The 17071-nt window shown below is 66.4% G+C and overlaps 2 protein-coding genes across 2 annotated transcripts in view; one reads left to right on the forward strand and one right to left on the reverse strand.

Annotated features, from left to right (window-relative positions):
• LIN28A (lin-28 homolog A) overlaps nt 1-537 on the reverse strand; it is an 11526-nt gene extending 10989 nt beyond the window's left edge. The window contains exon 1 of the mRNA XM_042015360.1: nt 381-537. Coding sequence (XP_041871294.1) covers nt 381-537 — 157 coding nt within the window. The remainder of the gene's footprint in view (nt 1-380) is intronic.
• Nucleotides 538-5740: 5203 nt separating this feature from the next.
• CRYBG2 (crystallin beta-gamma domain containing 2) lies at nt 5741-16612 on the forward strand. The gene is made up of 20 exons (XM_042015776.1): nt 5741-5897; nt 8648-10711; nt 11233-11277; nt 11369-11487; nt 11716-11881; nt 11964-12103; nt 12192-12318; nt 12606-12641; nt 12740-12867; nt 13055-13181; nt 13468-13610; nt 13689-13815; nt 13904-13936; nt 14052-14164; nt 14307-14436; nt 14574-14713; nt 14798-14921; nt 15410-15568; nt 15900-16059; nt 16201-16612. Exons 2-20 carry the CDS (start codon nt 8738-8740, stop codon nt 16287-16289), a joined length of 4080 nt encoding a protein of 1359 aa, XP_041871710.1. The 5' UTR covers nt 5741-5897; nt 8648-8737; the 3' UTR covers nt 16290-16612.
• The last annotated feature ends 459 nt before the right edge of the window (nt 16613-17071 follow it).

The raw sequence follows: 17071 nt of genomic DNA on the forward strand, positions 1-17071 counted from the left end.
GGGGGGCGCCGGGCCCTGCTCCGCCATCCCGTCCCCACGTGATACTAATTAACCCCCCCGGTAATAGCGACACATTCCGGGAGGGATTTGCAGAGGGGGGGGCCTGTAGGGCACTTAGGGGCGAGGCCACCTGTCAAAGGAAGAGGTGACACCCGGGGAGGGGGGGCTGGAGGTGGGACCCCCGAACATCGGGGGGAGTTTCCACGTCGTTTCTCCGCGCCCCCTCCCCACGAGTGGAGCCACCTGCGAGCCGCGACCCGGTGGGACGGGGGAACCGGCACCGGCCGGGCTGCGGCACCGAAGAGGGGGCGGCTTTCCGGGACACCGGGGTCTTCCTGCGCCCCCAGCCCCATCCCGTGTCCCGCGAGTGGGGCGCGCACCCCGGGACGGTGCGACCCCCGGGACGCGCAACTCCTGTGGCCGCGCTTCCCCCCGTCCCAGCGGCACCGGCGGCGGGGAGCGGTGCCGGGGCGGTGTCGGGGGCCCGTCGCCCCCCGGGCCGGGCGGGGACAAAGGGCGAGTGACCAGCGGCTCCATTTCCGGCGGCGGACAATGCCCCGGCCGCGGGGGCACAGCGCCGCCCGCCGCCCCTCCCGGGCTGTGCCCGGGGGTCCCCCCGCGCCGCCCCCGAACCGGGGCGAGCCGGCGGTGCCCCCGAACCGGGGCGAGCCGGGGCTGGGGGATGGAGCCTGCGCCCACCGCGGCCGCCCCACGCGGGGCGAGTCCCGCGTGGTGGCACCGAGCGGAGCCTCGGGAGGGCCCTGCGCGGTCACCGGGCACGGCGGGGACCGCGGTGTCGCCCGCAGGGGGACCCCGGGCCGGGCCGGTGCCGGCGGTGAAATCCCGCGTGGGGAATCCCCGCGCGAGGGCTCCGCCGCGCCGGGGCCGCTGCCGCTGGCCGTGGTGCTGAACCCGCGGCCCTGTCCAGGGTCCTGGCGGGGCCCTTCCTCCTCCTGCTCCTGCTCTTCCTCCTCCTCCCTCTGCCCCACACCCGCGGGCTCCTCGTTGCCCCTTCCCCACAGAGCCGAGCAGCCCCGCTGGACTCCCACTGACGGACGGCAAGGGAGGGGGAGGAAGAGGTCGAGAATGGTTTTTCTCTGCGATGACACCCCACGGTGAGCTGCCGGGAGCTCCCCAGCCCGCCGGGACCCTGTCAGCTCTCGCGGTGCAGGTGAATCCGCGTCCCACGGGACACAGGTGGAGTGGGAGGTGCCACGACTCACCCACACATGGTGTCACAAGGTGTCACCTCACCTTCACGCCGGTCCTAACGGGTATGAACTGGGCTGGGGAGGAAACTCAGCTGGTCTCTCGTCGGTCCTGAGTCGATTCCCCAAAGCCAAGGAGCAGCACCTCATCTGCAGCAGAAGGAGGAAAGGGTCTGGCCAGGGTTTCCTGTGGGATCCCCACTCCCATCCCCGACCAGGCGCTGGCAGCCGCAGAACTCCCAGTTCAGGACAGGGCTGGTGGAGGGGACGGGGCTGGTGGCCTTCTTGGCAAGAAGGAAACCACAGTGCGTGTCCATGTTCACGCTCCCGCTCTCTCTGCTGGCACTCACAGCCGGCTGGGGTGGGGATCCCGGATCATCCCGGTGGCTGTGGGAGCGGGGATGCGTCTGGCCCCCTCTCCTGGCTGCAAGGGTTGCATATTTATCCTCGTTTTCCTCTCGGTTGTAGGATAACTGGGGTGAGAGGGGAGAAAATAACCCCAGACCTATGGGAGCCCCCTCCGTATGGCTCCAGCCCTCTCAGCTCATCCCTGCTTCCATCCCATCTCTTTCCCAGTTTTTCCCATTTCAGTCGGGATCAGGGGAGGGTGCAGCCTGCATGTTCTGCTCCCATGCAGAGGTGTGAGGGCATGAGGGAAGGACGTGGTGAGGAATGAGCCCTTGCTTTCTCCACAACGAATCCCTCAGAAAATAATCCACACGCTGCACCAGCTTCCCCCTCCAGCCCCTTCCTGATGGACAGGAGTGACCAGTGGCCCTAGAGGCATTTTCCTGTAACTATTTAAAGGCAGCAGCAACTTCCTGAGCACCCCCCGATTTCTGCCCATCCTCAGTGACTTTCCGTCCATGTGACGCAGCCACATCCCCGATCACGGCACTTCCAGGCATCATCCCTGTCCATCCCGTCCTTTCCCCAGTGCCAGTGTCACAGCCCACAGCAGCGCCGGCCCTGTGTCATATTTCTGTGTGTGGTGTATTTGTTTTCGGGGCCTGTTGAATGGCAAATGCGAAAGGGAAGGGGACTCCTTCCTGTTCTTTCAGAGCTGGTCGCTGTGCCCTGCTCGGCTTCAAGGGAATCGCCGGCAAAGCAGCCGCTTTCACAAATAATGGCTTCATTAGATTGAAAGAAGTGGACACTGACCTCACTGAAATGGACTTTCTGACCCCTGCTGACCTCTGGCCCCGGCTCTGACAGCCTGTAAATCTTCCCCCTCGGCATGGCCGGGGCGAGGGCAGGAGCTCTGTGAGCCCAGTGCCAGCACTGCTGTCCCTGGGCCGGACCCACGGAGCTGCCCCGGGGCTCCATCCAGGCCCTGACCCGGCAGGATGAGCCCTGGGGACGTGCAGTGCCCAGGCACGTGGGTCACAGCGCTGGCAGAGATGGGGACCGGTGTCCCCATGGTGCTGCAAACCCCTCCAGGGTCCTGGGGGCTGAAGAGCCATGCAAAATGATGTTACCGGAGCTCCAGCGCCACCTCCCAGCGCTGTCACTGTCACCACTGAGCAGCTCAAAAGCAGCCTCCGAGCTCCTGCCAAGGAAAACTGATCCCTTTCCCTGCCCATCCCACAGGCACAGCCCTCCTGGCTGCACACAGACACACAAACCTCCTCCAACTCTCCCCGAGCCCACCTCCACCCGCCTCCTGTGGGCACAGACCCTTCCTCCCAGCCCCCAATGCCTCCTTCCGCACCCACCCAGCCCAGGACGCTGGTGGCCACTGCCCAGTCCTGCCAGAGCATCAGCTGGTGGGGAAACTGAGGCACGAGGTGGAGCAGTGGATGCCTGCGCAATGGGAGCCTGCTGGGCACTCCACCCTGCCCTGCCTAAGGCTGGCACTTGCCCCCCGTGGCACAGCCCCAGTGCTGGCAGCGAGCCCCTCACACCCCAGCTCCCTCCTCCCCACTCTTGCACACTCACCGCTGACCTTTGGCTACGAAGCAATCAATAAAGGAGGCCACGGAGCTGCTCCTCCCCCTCCCTGGCCCCCCACACCCCCCACTCGCCCCGTGCCTCCAGCAAGCCCAGCCGGTATTGAGGGATGCTCCCAGTGCTGGGAATGCGGGGCTGGGGGGACACCTGCACAAGCGCGCTTCCCAAGGGTGCCCTAACCAGGCAGCACCTTCCCAACACTCCAAAAATACTCCCCTGGGGCTTCTTTCTGCCTGGGGTTGCCCCACAGCTCTGGGGATGGAGCGCGGCCATCCTGCTCCATCCCAAATGGGGCTCCCCGGGGCATTGGCACCCGGCAAGGGAAGGGTGAGGAGTGTTCCTGTGGGGTGCCTTGTAGGGTGCTGCCTGGGGCCAGGCTTGCCCGGCTTCCTGCCCTCCCATAAGGCAGGAGAGGGTAAAGGTGGGTGGGGACTATGGCCTGGAGTGATGGGTTGTGCCCAAATTCGGCAGCTCCCTTTGATAAAAGCCCTGGAGCAGCAGCTGATTGATCGGCTGCAGAGTGGGGATTGATCAGGATTTCAGCCCATACATATTCCTGCTCCCTGATAAAGGGGAATCGATAGCTGAAGGATATTCCTCGGAGGCTGCAGACCCCCACAGACCAGAGCTCACAACTCTGCCCTTGCCCCTCAAATCCTCCCACTCCTGTTCAAACTTCACTCCCCCCGGCAAAAACCCAGGCAGTGGGGGAGAAAATTGTTTTGGGGGAGCCAGGAGGGCACAGCAGGATATGGAGGAAAGGCAGAGCCTCTCCTCCAGCAGCTAAATCTCACCCCCCAAAGCACCGGCCTGTCCTGCACCTTCCTCCTCTCACTGGTGGTCTGGCAAACAGGGTTTTCATCTTTCTTGGGGTGCTGGAGAGCCAACTCCCTTCAAAGTCCTGGTCGGGGTGATCCCAAGGGAGCTGAGCTGGCTGATACATGCGGAGCCCATCGCTTCACTACCTCCAAACACCGGCACCTGCTGCCCCGGCTCAGCCCCCGCCCCGGTGCTGAGACCTGGAAACTCACTGCAGATGTGGCCAGAGCAGAGCCCTCCAGGCCCCACTGGGAACGGGGTACAGGCACACAGTGTTCCCCCAAGGGAGGGGGTGTCCTTTTCCTTTTCCACTCTTACCTTCTCATTTCCCCCTGCCTGCAGGGAGGATGCCAGCGGGGCCCCCCTGCAGCCCCGGGAGGACTCGGGGTGCTGTGGGGCTCCCTCCGGCCCCGTCTCCCTCCCGGGAGCTGCGGCTGAGCGGGTCCCCGCCCGTCCCCAGCGCGCCCCGTTCCGTGTCCCTCCCTTCGCACACAGTGACTCAAAGCCCAGGCTCGCCCCGCTGTCCCTCCAGTTTCTCCAGTGCCTGGGGAACTGGTTTGCTGCGGGGAGGAACATCTCCAGCTCTGACCAAGCCCTCCTCGGCCAGCGCCGGCGGTGCGGGGGGCTGTGCAGCGAGCTCCCGCTGCCCGCAGAGCCGCAGCCGGCTGGCTCGGCTGCCTCGGCACGTCCGCACGCTGGCACACGCGTGTTCGCGCTGAACCCACGCGTGCACACACAGCGACACTCCCCCAACACGCCGCGGCCCGGCCGGGGATGCCGGGACCCCATCTCTGCCCCTCCTGCGAGCCCACGGCGCTGGAGGGATGCGGGGGCCAGATCCCGCTCCTGTGCCCGAGCCGCAAGGACCAGCAGTCGTTCCCCGCGTGGGTGCTCAGCCACCCTTGGGGTCCCGGCGAAGGGCACGGGAGGGGACCAGGGACCTGCCAAAGCCCGGCAGAGAGAGCTCGGCTCTGCCTCAGTTTCCCCAGCACGTGAGCGGTGTCACCCAGAGCTGGGTGGCCCCGGGCGCCCCAGCTGGAGCTGAACTGTGGCCACCTGCGCCGGGCTGGCGGTGGCCGGGGAGGCTCCTGGGCTGGGCCAGCAGCCGGGAGTGGTGGCCCCGGGGTGAGGCTGGCACCGCAGCGGGCTCCCGCGGGCTGGGGCGGAGCGGGAGGGCAGGGCGAGGATAGGGGGCGGGTGCTGGTCCTGCTGCGCTCCCAGCGCTGCCGGGACAGGGCCCTGCGCCCCGGGGTCAAGTCTCCCGCGGTCCCCAAGGGCTATTGTGACCTCCACTCCATCCCCAAGCCCGTGTGAAGGCCCCCGAGAGCCTCAGCCCTCTGAGACCTGGGAGACCTCCCCGCACTCGGAGCCTCTCGGGAACGTGCTGCAGAGCCGGGGGCTCCGCGTGGGACCTCCAGGGAGATGATTAACCCGGGGGCAATCACAGCCCCGGGGACCCGCAGCCCCTCACCACACTTAGCTGGGACCCTGCCAGCCCCACGGCCCGGCCCATGCTGGGGGCATCGTGCTGGCCGGAGGTGCGGTGACAAAAGTGGTCCCTGATGTCCCCTCCGAGGTTACCATCGCCCTTCACTCGGGTGGGTGGTGGGATAGAGGTCCGGGGGACCCAGAGCCACCCAGGCCGGCTGGGCTCCCTCCCGGCGCTGCTGAGTCGGAGGAAACGGGGGAGTTGGGTGCTGGAACCAGCCTGACCGGCTCCCCGGCTGTCAGCACCTGAGGAATGCCAAACCTCCGCTGCGCCAGGGCTGGGTGCTCAGGGCTGGGTGCTCAGGGTGACTCTGCCGGTCCGCCCAGCTGCGTGGTGTGCAGAGAGCAGCACCGCCAGCCCGCTCGGCGCGGCACGGCGCGGCACGGCACGGCACAGACCCCGCTGGCCCCGGCGGGACCCTCGGCCGGCAGGTACACGGAGGTGCAGGGCGGGGCCCCCGGGCACAGGGCGCTGCCCGGGCCGGCCCGGCTGGCGGGGGTGCTGGCAGGGAGGGGGTTCCGTGGTGCTGGGGGAGGAGGGCACCGGTGCTCCGGTCCCGCTGCCACCCACGCGGGCTGCCCGGTGCTTGGACCCGCGCCCAGCCTTGGCAGGTTCTGGGAGGGGTCCCTGCTCCCCCAGGATCAGCACTGGCCAGGGATGGGGGATGGGGCCGGGAGGTGGGGGCTGAGCCCAGCTCTGACCCTCTCACCTTCAGTCCCTGAATTTGGGGGACTGCTGGGGTTGTAATCCCACTCCTGACACCAAAGTGCATCCCACGAGGCGCCAGAGTGAACTGGGGTCCTCCATGTCTGGTTGCCTCGGGCTGAGGGGACAGCGGGGCTCCCCTGTCACCCCTGTCCCCCTCCATGCCGGGCACGTGGCTGCCCACGACACGGCTCAGCGGGGGGAGGCAGCGGCAGCGAGGGGGGACGGTGGCTCCCTTGCCCTCCCCATGAACCTGCAGCAGCCACCCAGCCCAGATCCCTGATTTTCCTGAAGGCGGCAGGTCCGCTCTCACCCCGCGGTGACAGAGCTCAGCCCAACGTGGCCGGAGGCTCAGCTTAATCCGTGGTCACCGGCTCAAAGGCAGCCGCAGCTGCTGCCCTCGGCCCCTCCGTCTCTCCTGAATATTAAACAGCACCTCGTGCCTTTGACTTGGGTGCTGGGAGACCCTTTGGGGTGACGGGAGGCAGCAAACGAAGTCAGTGGGTTGGCTTGGCTTGGCCTCGCCAAGGGGGATTAATTAGAGCCCCGGTGTGGCAACACTGCTGGATCCAGCTTGGCATGTCCGGGCGGGTGGGGATGGCTGGCAGGAGCAACCAGGGAGCTGCAGGGTCTTGTCCTCTTGTCCTTGCATCCTCGTGTCCTCATGTCCTCATGTCCTTCACCCATTGCTGGAGTGGGAATTATTTTAGCAGAAAATGGGGCGTTGGGGCAGAGCAGGGCTCTGGGTGAGCTCCTTTCCCAGGTCCTGTGGGGCCCAGGGTGGCACCAGGTGCTGGATCCAGCTGCAGGGATGGGATGGGATGGGATGGGATGGGATGGGATGGGATGGGAAAGACAGACCTGGAGATCTTTGGAAATCCAGCTCCAGGTGAGAGGCAGGATGCTGAGTCAGCAGCTCCCCCCTCCCCCAGCAGCCCGGTGCTGCACGGGGTCAGCATCCCTGTCCCAGTGCTGTCCTGGAGCCATGGGCATGGCCACTGCATCCATCCCTCTTCCACTGGTGAATGCCATGACCCTGGGGATCCAGCTGTGGCCCTGGGGATCCAGCTGTGGATTTGCCCATGTGGCTGCACAGCCCCACCCAGGCTGATCCCAGCCTCGAGCGGCGCTGGCTGTCCCAGACAAGGTCTCATTGCCTTCCAGAAAAATGACACAAACTCTTCCTATCTGTTCTGGAAAGACCTGCTGGGCCGGGGAGAGCAGGATCTGGAGGGCGCGTGGCGGGCTGGCAGAAGGGGCAGGCAGCTGCCTGTACCCGGCACTTCCCTGCCTGCCCCTGGCCCCCTGATGCCCTCAGGGACTGGGAAAACCCAACCTGCCAGTGCCTGGATTCATCCCACCTGGCTGGTGCAGGGTGAGGTCCTCTCCCGAGGTGTCCCCCAGGGAAAGCAGCCTGGAACTTGTGCAGGGAGGTGTCCCCATCCCTGGATGGGGACCTCAATCTCAGCCTGTCCTCGGGCTGACCCCAAATCCCCATCCCTGCCATTGTCCCCATAGCTGGGTGGTGACACCGAACAGCTCCTAATTGGGAGATGCTGGGATGTGGGTGCACTTCCAGCTCCCTCCCCAGCACCTGCTGCGTCAGCTGCTTCCCCAACCCAGCAATAAAACCCTTCTGAGGCAGGCATGTGGCCACAGCACAGGGACGCCTCCGCTGGCATCCCTCGGAGCCGAGGTGGCACAGGTGTCCCTGTCCCCTGCCCTGAGCCCCGAGGAACACAGCGATGCCCACCCTGCAGCACCCAACACCAGGACGTGGAGCTGGGTGCTGGGGACCATCTCGGATCAGGGGGCGAGTGCTGGGTGACCATCCCAGCTCCTTTCCCTGTGCCAGTGAGGCTACAGAGGTGGATGGAGCCATCCCACCTTTGCCACACAGCCACAGGGAAGGGCCAAGGGATGATGCTGCTCAGGTCTCCGCCTCCTCCTGCGCACCCCGCGGCTGCCCCAGCCCTGGTCCCGATCCCAGCCCGGCCCTTTCCCCCACGGAGCAGCTTCCCTGTTTTTTTCTGGGCTTGTTTGTTTGCTGCATTCGCTGACTCGGCGCAGCCCTGCTGCCCGCCTGACTCATCCCACAGCTCGGGGCACGGCCCGGCCCGGCCGCATCCTGCACACTCACCTGTGCCCCGCCAGGCTCACCTGTGCCCTGCCGGGCTCTGCCACAGCCCACCAGGCCGTGTGGCAGAGCTCACACCGTCCCTGCCGGCCACAGCAGCGCTGGCACGGGCAGGCAGAGGGGCCCACGGTGCCCCCCGTACGTGCCGGGGGGGATGGAGTGAGCTCCACAGGAAGCCCCAAAGCCACCTCCTGTGCTCACGGGATCCCCCCATATTGTCCCGCAGGATCAGAGGGAGGTCTGTGGGGTTTGAGGGCCTGGTTTGGGGGCCAGGGCTGTTCCCTCAAAGAGCGGGGTGGTTGTTCTCAGCTTTCCCAGAGGCTCCTTCTCTCCCTGCAGCTCTGCCAGCCCCAGCGTGGCGGCCGCAGGGGCTGAGCCCGGCAGCGCGGGGAGTTACGGGACCACGGCATTCCCTGCCCGGCCCCCGGCATGGATCCGCCGTTCCGGCACTCCAAGAGCAGGGGCTTCATCTCCAGCGCGGAGCTCAGCATGAAGCAGGGAGCCGCGGGTGCTCCCGAGGGCAGGTCCCGCTTCCAGAAGGTCTCGCTGGTGTCGCGGCGCCTGGAGAGCACCGGGAGCGCGCGGGGCCGGGACGGGAGCCCCTCCCGCGTGTCCCTCCTGCTGCAGGCCTGGGAGAGGGAGATCGTGGAGAAGACGGGCTCCAGCCCCACCACCCCCACCCACCGCGAGCACTCGTCCTCCGTCAGCCTCCTCAAGGACTTCACGGCGCACGGCCCCATCTTCTCGCAGGTCTATTCCCCGGCGCAGAGGCCCCGGCGCCAGGACGAGCGGGGCAAGGGGGGGCCCGGCGGTGACGGCACCCCCGCCCTGGCGGGTGCCCCCCGAGAGGTGCCCGTGCACAGGGAGAGCTACGTGCACGGCACCCTCCTGCCCACCCGCTCCGCCGAGCGTCCCGCGGGGGCTCCCGGGGACGGTCCCGGTGCCCCGTACGCTGCCAAGCCCGGCTGCGTCCCGGCCCTGCCCAGGGCCAGGCAGGTCACCGTGCTGCGGACGGGCAGGGACGCGGCCGGGCCTGAGCCGCGGCCGGCGGAGGGACGGGAAGCCCCAAACGGGACACACGACACTGCCGGGGCCACCACGGCCTCGCCACAGCGGGACAGCCCCAGGCAGGACGGCAGCGGCTCTGCTGTGGCCGCAGCAGGCAAGGAGAGCTCGCCGGCCACCACAGAGGCCGCTGGGCCCCTGGCCGAGGGATCCCCCGAGGAGAAGGACTCACCACAAGCCGAACCCACGCTGGTGAACGCAACCCTGGGAGCCGACAGGCCCGGGGACCCACAAACCAGTCTGACCAGCTCCCCGCAGTGTCCCTCGGCAGGCGCCGCTGGCGCAGGTGAGGGAAGCGTGACAGACGTGGATGGCACCGCTTCAGCCACGCCACCGAGGACAGAGAGCCCTCCAGCAGCTGGCAGCACCCCCGAAAAACCCTCCTCAGAGGTGAGCGATGGTCCAGAGCCTTCATCTGAAACACCAGCATCAGCAAAGGCTGAGATTGAGTTGGAGGGGGATGAGACGATGGGAGACCGCCAGGGCAGAGCCCAAGAGTTGGAGAACATCCCAGAGCCCCCCACCGAGCCCCCAGCCCCTGACGCCCCAGCTGAGAGCCTCCCAGAAGCGACCGAGGAGGACCCCGAGCTGCTGGTGGACATGGAGATCTTCGTGGACACGCTGCGCAACATGGAGCCCTCGGAGATGCGGAAGGCACCCAAGGCCCCGCGGCAGCCCCGGCCGTCGGCGCTGGGCCGCTGTGCAGCTCTGCCCCCCATCCACGAGGACCGTGTGGCCCCCCGCGCCCCCGTGTCCCTGCCCGAGGCCCTGCGGGAGCTGCTGGCGCGGGGCCCGGCGGGGCGGCCCTCGGAGACCCCCGAGGAAGAGGAGGAGATCGAGAATCCCTACCTGAGCCCCGAGGAGCGGGCAGCTGCAGGGACCCTCCGTGGAGTGCCCAAGGACAGCGTGGTGGGCGATGGGTGGGTGGAGGGGGGCTCACTCCTGGGGACACTGGGAGCAGATGGAAAAGCCAAACTGGCAGCCGGGGGCCCGGCCGAGAGGAGCGTGCTCTTCCGAGGGAACGTCCTCAAGGGCATGGCACTGCTCTCCCACTTTTTGGAGCAGAGGGCAGCCGGAGCTGATGAGGGCAAGCCCTACTCCCGCCTGGACAACAGTGTGCTCTACAGCCGCTTTGTGTCCCCCAGCGCCGCCCTGCTCGAGCTGCCTGACAGCAACGGGGGCACGGGCTCACCCTCCCTCGGGGACCACAATGGGCTGGGCCCTGGTGGCCATTCTGGCCCTGAGATGGCCATGCTGGAAGCCCTGAGTTCTGGTTCTGTCCCTTCTGTCACCGAGGAGCCAGAGAGCACCGTGACCTTGTGTCCCGAGGATGTCCTGGTGAGTGAATCCAACACGGTGCCCAGGGAAATGCTCTCCTTTCCCGGGAGTGTGGGAAGGGGTGGGGATGGAACCCCGGAGCATCTTTCCCTGTTCCCAACATACGGCTTGTGCTTCCCATCAGAGAGGCCATGGGGTGAAAGTGCACGTACTGGGATAAGCGATGGGAGGGCACTGGGACAGGTCATGGGAGGTTACTGGGATAGGTGATGAGAGGATACTGGGATGGGCAATGGGAGGATACCGGGATGGGTGGATCCGAGGTCAAATGATGGGAGGGTGCCACCACGGCTGCTGGGAGGGTCCCGGGCGGGTGACAGGAGGGTCGGGGGCAGGCGGGAGGCTGATCCCCAGCAGTGCGGGAGCGCTCGAGGTGTGGCTGCTCGGGGCGGTGGGAGGGCCGGGCAGACTCCAGACGCGAGGCTGCGGCTGCGGCTCTCTTGGGCTGCGGGGAGATGGCTGGTGCAGCGCATGTCCCTCCGCGCTCCTCACCCGCCCGTCCCCTCGGCTCTTCACGGCAGGAGGACAAGGAGGGCTTGGAGAAGATCAACACAAGACCTGGCAAGGTACAGGGAGGGCGGTGGGGCCGGGCTGGGCGGGCTGGCCGGGGCACGGCGCGGTGCGGCAGCACCTCCCCGCCCTGTCACCCCTTCCCAGATCATCCTCTACTCCGATGCCGGCTTCGCGGGGCAGAAACGGGAGATCTGGGGCGACGTCCCCGACGCCACGTCCTGGGAGCTCTCACACACCATCTCCATCCGAGTCATCCGAGGCGGGTAGGGACAGTGGCGGGGCGAGGACACGCGGGACACAGAGGGAGGGCTCGGCTGGGCCGGCTCGCAGCCCGGGGCTCAGGAGTGACCAGTGCTGCCGGTGCTAATTACCGCGGACGCAGCATCGCGGCGGTGGCAGGACGTCCCCATCCACTCCTTGCCCCGAGGGCACCCGCGGGGCTGCGGGTAAAGCTGGATTTTCCCCCCGTTTTGCCCCCACCCCGCTCCCAGGTGGGTGATGTACGAGAAGCCGCGGTTCCGCGGGCGCAAGTGCGTCCTGGCCGAGGGGGACGTGGAGATCGACAACCCCTGGACGGCGTACGGGGAGAGCGGGGAGAACGGGCAGCCCCGCGGGAGCCGCGCCTTCCGCATCGGCTCCTTCAAGAGGGTGGTGCGGGTGAGTGCAGGGACCCCCCCGGAGCCTCCCAGCGCCCTCCCAGCAGAGGTGCCGCAGCCCCGGAACGCCGCTGTTCCCCCAGGATTACCGGACCCCCGAGATCAGCCTCTTCGCCGAGGAGAACGGCGAGGGCGCCCGGCTCAGGTTCACCCGCTCGGCCGAGGACACCCGCACGCGGGGACAGGCGCTGGCTGCCGCCTCCATCATCGTCCACTCGGGCCTGTGAGCGGGACCCTGCGGCTGGGGGGGCTGCCAGGGGGGCTCCAGCACGGGTTGGAGCAGGGTGTGATGCCTTCCCCCTCTTCTGCAGCTGGCTGGTTTACTCCAAGCCTTTCTTCGATGATGATCCCTACGTTCTGGAGCCAGGCGGGTATCCCAATTTAAAGGCTTGGGGAGCAAAGGACCCATCCATCTGCTCCATGCATCCCATCAGGCTGGTGAGTGCTGGTTCCTGGTGTGTGGTTCCAGGGGTGCCGGGGCTGTATCCAGGTGGGAGTGTGTTCCAGCAGCTCCTGCTCGCCATCAGTGAGATGCTGGTGTGGAAACAGGCCAAGCGTGGCTCTGGAAAGTGTTGCTGTGGGTTAGGGGTGAGGGAAAGCTTCAAAAGAGCTTCTTAAAGGAAAATGACCCAAACCCCAGCTCAGGCTTTAAAGGGGGGAAGCGGATGTCCCTGCAATGTCCCCTCCTGCCACCACAGCCTCACTGGGGCTCCTTCTCCTTCCAGGGCTGCCCCGTTGTGGAGAGACCTGGTGAGCCACAGGTGAGTGCTGGGACAGCTCCCAGGAATCACGGGCTGGGATGGCCTTGGGACCATTCTCACCCCACCTTGTCCCCTTTCTCACCCCGCCGTGTCCCCAGGTGCTGATCTACGAGGCCGCAGCTTTCCAGGGCCGCAGCTTCACCATCAGCAGAGACATCTACGACCTGAAGCGCCTGCCCGAGCCAGCGCTGCCCACCGTGGGCTCCCTGCGTGTCCTGGGTGGCTGGTGAGTGGCACGGAAAGGGCAGGGCTGGCATCCTGGCAGGAGCAGGCTGAGAAGGTGATGGTCACCCCTGGGAAGGGCTGTGGAATGGCTGTGGGTCGCTTGGGAGAGAGGGTGTGGATGGTGTCCCCGTGCCCCAGCACGTGGAAATCCTCTGGAGTCTCACTGCCTGTGTCTGCCTGTGCCACAGCTGGGTTGGCTACGAGAAGGAAGGTTTCCGTGGCCACCAGTACCTGCTGGAGGAAGGGGAGTACCAGGACTGGAGGCAGTGGGGCGGCTACAGCAAGGAACTGGTGTCCCTACGGCTGATCCGGACGGTGAGGGCAGGAATGGGAATCGCTTGGGAATGGACTTAGCATGGGCAGAGAGAGCCAGGCACCCCCATCGCATCCTCACCCCCCAAAGGGAGCTTTCCCTGCCTGTGTCAGGCAGCTGGGCATGGCCCGAGATCCCCCAGACTCATCCAAGCAGAGGTTTGGGAGCTGCTCCCACCCTCCCCGGGGTGCGCGAGGCCAGGCAGGAGCCCGGCTGTGTGTGTGCCTGGCCCACAGCCCCTTCCCCTGACAGACCACGGGGCTTGGCGGGGGCTCCTTCTCCCCACAGGATTTCTCCGACCCAGCACTGGTCCTTTTTGAGGCCATGGACTTTGAGGAGGGCCCGAGCGTGGAGCTGAGCGAGGCGCTCCCCGACACGCAGCTGGCCGGCTACGGCACCGTCACCCAGTCCATCCACGTGCTGAGTGGCGTGTGAGCATGGGGACGGGGCAGGGGGGCCTGGGGGGTGGCTGGGGGGGAAAAGAGCCAGAACCCACCTTCTCCCTGCAGGTGGGTGGCCTACGAGGGCCCCAACTACTCCGGTGAGCAGTACATCCTGGAGAAGGGGGTGTACCGCAACTGCGAGGACTGGGGGGCCACCGACTGTCACATCGCCTCGGCACAGCCCATCCTGCAGGTGAGGGGACACCCCTTCCTCATGGGACCCCCCGGGGCTGGTGGGGGTCACAGCTGGACACCCAGAGCCCCTCTCTGTTCGCTTCCAGGTCAGGGAACACAACCTCCACTTCGTCTCCAAGGTCAGGGGGTGGTGGCTGGGGAGGGGGATGTGACCCCCTGGGGACACAGCCCCTTGTGGGGGGGGTGGTGATGCTTTGTCCCCCTCACCAATCCCCTCTGCTCCCCCTTCCCCAGATCCTGCTTTTCACAGAGCCTGACTTCTTGGGGGATCACGTTGCCTTTGAGGAGGACCAGGAGGCCCTGCCCAAAGCCTTCATCCCACGCTCCTGCAGAGTCCGTGGGGGCAGGTAGGGCGTCCTGGGGGTGGGGATGGGGACAACACCCTGGGCAGCACCAGAGGGTGGGCAGAACGGGGGTGCTGTGGGTGACAGGAGGGATGGATACCTGCTATGATGGCTCTGTCAGCCTGGGAATGCTCCTCCCCACCAGCTGGATCCTGTTCGACGGGCAGGACTTTGCAGGGGAGCAGCACGTGCTGTCCGAGGGTGAGTACCCCACGCTCAGCGCCATGGGCTGCCTCTGCTCCACTGCCATCCGCTCCTTGAAGAAGGTTCCACTGGTGAGCTCCCTTTTCCCTTCCCTTCCCAAGCAGAACCCCTCCCAGAACGTTTCTCCCCTCTCACGGGCACCCCCAGTTCTGGCTCCCCATCCCTGGAGCCCTCACTCCTGCTCCCGTCTCTGCCCCCAACCCCGCAGTTTTTCTCGGAGCCCTCCATCTTCCTGCACGGGCTGGAGTGTTTCGAGGGGAAGGAGATCGAGCTGAACTCCGAAGTGCGGAGTCTCCAGGCAGAGGGTTTCAACAACCACGTGCTGTCGGTGCGGGTCAAAGGCGGGATGTAAGTGAGCCCCGGTCCCCCGGCACCCGGTGGGTGTCCCTTGCCCCCGGGGGTGACCTGTCCCACGCCACCCTGTCCCCACAGCTGGGTGCTGTGCGAGCACGGCGACTTCCGAGGGCGGCAGTGGCTGCTGGACTGCACTGAGATCACCAACTGGCTGACCTACAGTGGGCTCCAGCACGTGGGGTCCCTCTACCCCATCCGCCAGGTGAGTGTCACCTTTGGGAGGGGACAGGGCACTGCCACCCGGTGGGGTGAACCCCAAAACCCCGGGGCACGAGGCTCACACGGAGATAGAGCTGGCAGCCCGCTCTGGGTGGGCTGGGGGAGCCGGAGAGCAGCAGCTGATAGCTCTGACACGGGAAAGGTGCCACCAGCTCGGCACTGTCAGCCCGGATTCCTGTCCCCCACCCTGGGAGTGGCCTCCTTTGTGGCGAAACGCTCCCTGTGGGCAACTGCCTTGTAAAATCCACGGCATCCCAGCGTGGGGAGCCCTGCCCGTGCCAGCTACAAGGGACAGGTCACGGTTGCAGCCATCGCCCTGGGGAGATGTGGGGATCTCCTGAGGGGAGGACAATGGGGAGAAGCTCCCAGGGGTCCAGGATCGTCCCTTCCCAGAGCCCCAGCCGGGTGAGGTGCTGGAGGTGCAGGCAGCAGGGCTTTTTGGGTGCAAACACCAGGTTTCTCTCGTTGCAGAGACGGATCTATTTCCGCATCAGGAGCAGGGAGCTGGAGCTCTTCCTCTCGGTCCCCGACGACGTGGAGGACATGAAGGCGGGGCGGGTGGTGGTCTCCAGCCTGGGCGAGCAGAGCAGCTCCGTCTGGTACTACGAGGATGGGCTGGTCAAAAACCAGGTCAGGGCTCAGGTGTGACAGCCAGTGCCGCCGAGGGGACCGGGGCAGCCCCTGGCAGGACTCCTGCTGGGCACTCCCCACCCCACAGCCATCTTCCAGGATTTATAACAGCTTTTCCCAGCCTCTGATCCCAGCCTTGTCCCCAAAGATCTGGTGATTCTCACCCCCGAGTCTCTCCTGGAGACGTGAAGCCATCTCTGCCTTCCCTGCGGAGTTTTTGTCACCCTCATCACCCCCGCCTCTCACTGAGGGGTTTTCCTGCTCATCCCACATTCCACCACAAGAAGCAGCTGCATTTACAGGGAAATCCCTCCCTCTGTGTCCCTCGCAGGTGGCCCCCAACATGAGCCTGCAGGTCATCGGGCCGGCTGGGAGGGGCGCGAAGGCCGTGCTGTGGTCCGAGAGCCGGATGCCACGCCAGACCTGGAGTGTTGATTCTCGGGGACGGATCCACAGCCAGATGTTCGAGGACATGATCCTTGATGTCAAGGGTGAGGCCTTGGCCCTGTGCAGGGGCTGCTTTCCCAGGGATGCCCAAAAATGGGGTGGCTGGCTGTGATGTGGGACACCCACCCCTTCATCACCATCAGGAGCAGGGTTTGCCCTCCCCAAACCTTCCCCTCGCTCTGCAGGCGGCCGAACCTACGACCGGGACCACGCCATCATTTGGGAAATGGCTGATGAACGACCCACGCAGATCTGGGACATCCAGGTGCTGTGAGGGGCAGAGGTGCCACGGGGCAGGATGGGGACACCCTGCCAACACCCCCACACTGGGGCAGGAGGCCTCAGACCCCGCCCACGCTGTCCCCCAAGCACCTCTCCACCCCAGCTGCTGGTGTGAAGGATGCCCATCAACCTCTCCATCATGGGGGGACCACCCCACCTCCCTCCTGGGGAGCCCTGAACATGGTCCATGAAGGATCCCACAGACACGACCGGCATGGGACCCTTTGGAGAACAGCAGAGCCCCTCCCCACAACCATTTCTTCCCCCCGAACTGTATTTATGTACGTGTGTAAGATACAGCCCTGCTTGTCTGGACCAGCTCTGCCTGGGTGGTTGGTGTCCTTGTCACAGCCTGGCAGTGCCCCATGCCAGCCCCAGGCCCGATCCTGCTGCCAGGATGGGATCCCAGTGCCCTCTAGTGCCCACGGGCACCGGCAGCTCCGTGGCCATGGAGTTTGAGGTGGGAGGCACCGGCCTGGGAGCACCGGGGGCTGTGGGACCCCACCAGCTCCAGCTCCAGCTCAGGGGGACCCAGCCCATGGCCTTGGGGGTGTCCCTGTCGTGGCACCCCGGGCTGAGCTCTGGGTCAGCAGCGTTCACTGTCCCTGAAGCAGGGCTGGCTGAGGTCACCCATCTTCCACCACCGGGAAAGAGGTTTTGCCCACCTGGGTCGAGAGCAGGAGCTCCCCGGAGATGTGACTCAGAGCCAGGGGGACACGGGGCGAGAAACGGAGACAAGCAGCGCCTCTGTCCTCGCTGCTGGGGAGAGGACAC

This window comes from Corvus kubaryi, unplaced genomic scaffold, assembly GCF_017639235.1.
Source record: "Corvus kubaryi isolate FWS band 111438036 unplaced genomic scaffold, C.kubaryi_AGA036_p1.0 split3-37304, whole genome shotgun sequence".
Taxonomy (NCBI): Eukaryota; Metazoa; Chordata; class Aves; order Passeriformes; family Corvidae; genus Corvus; species Corvus kubaryi.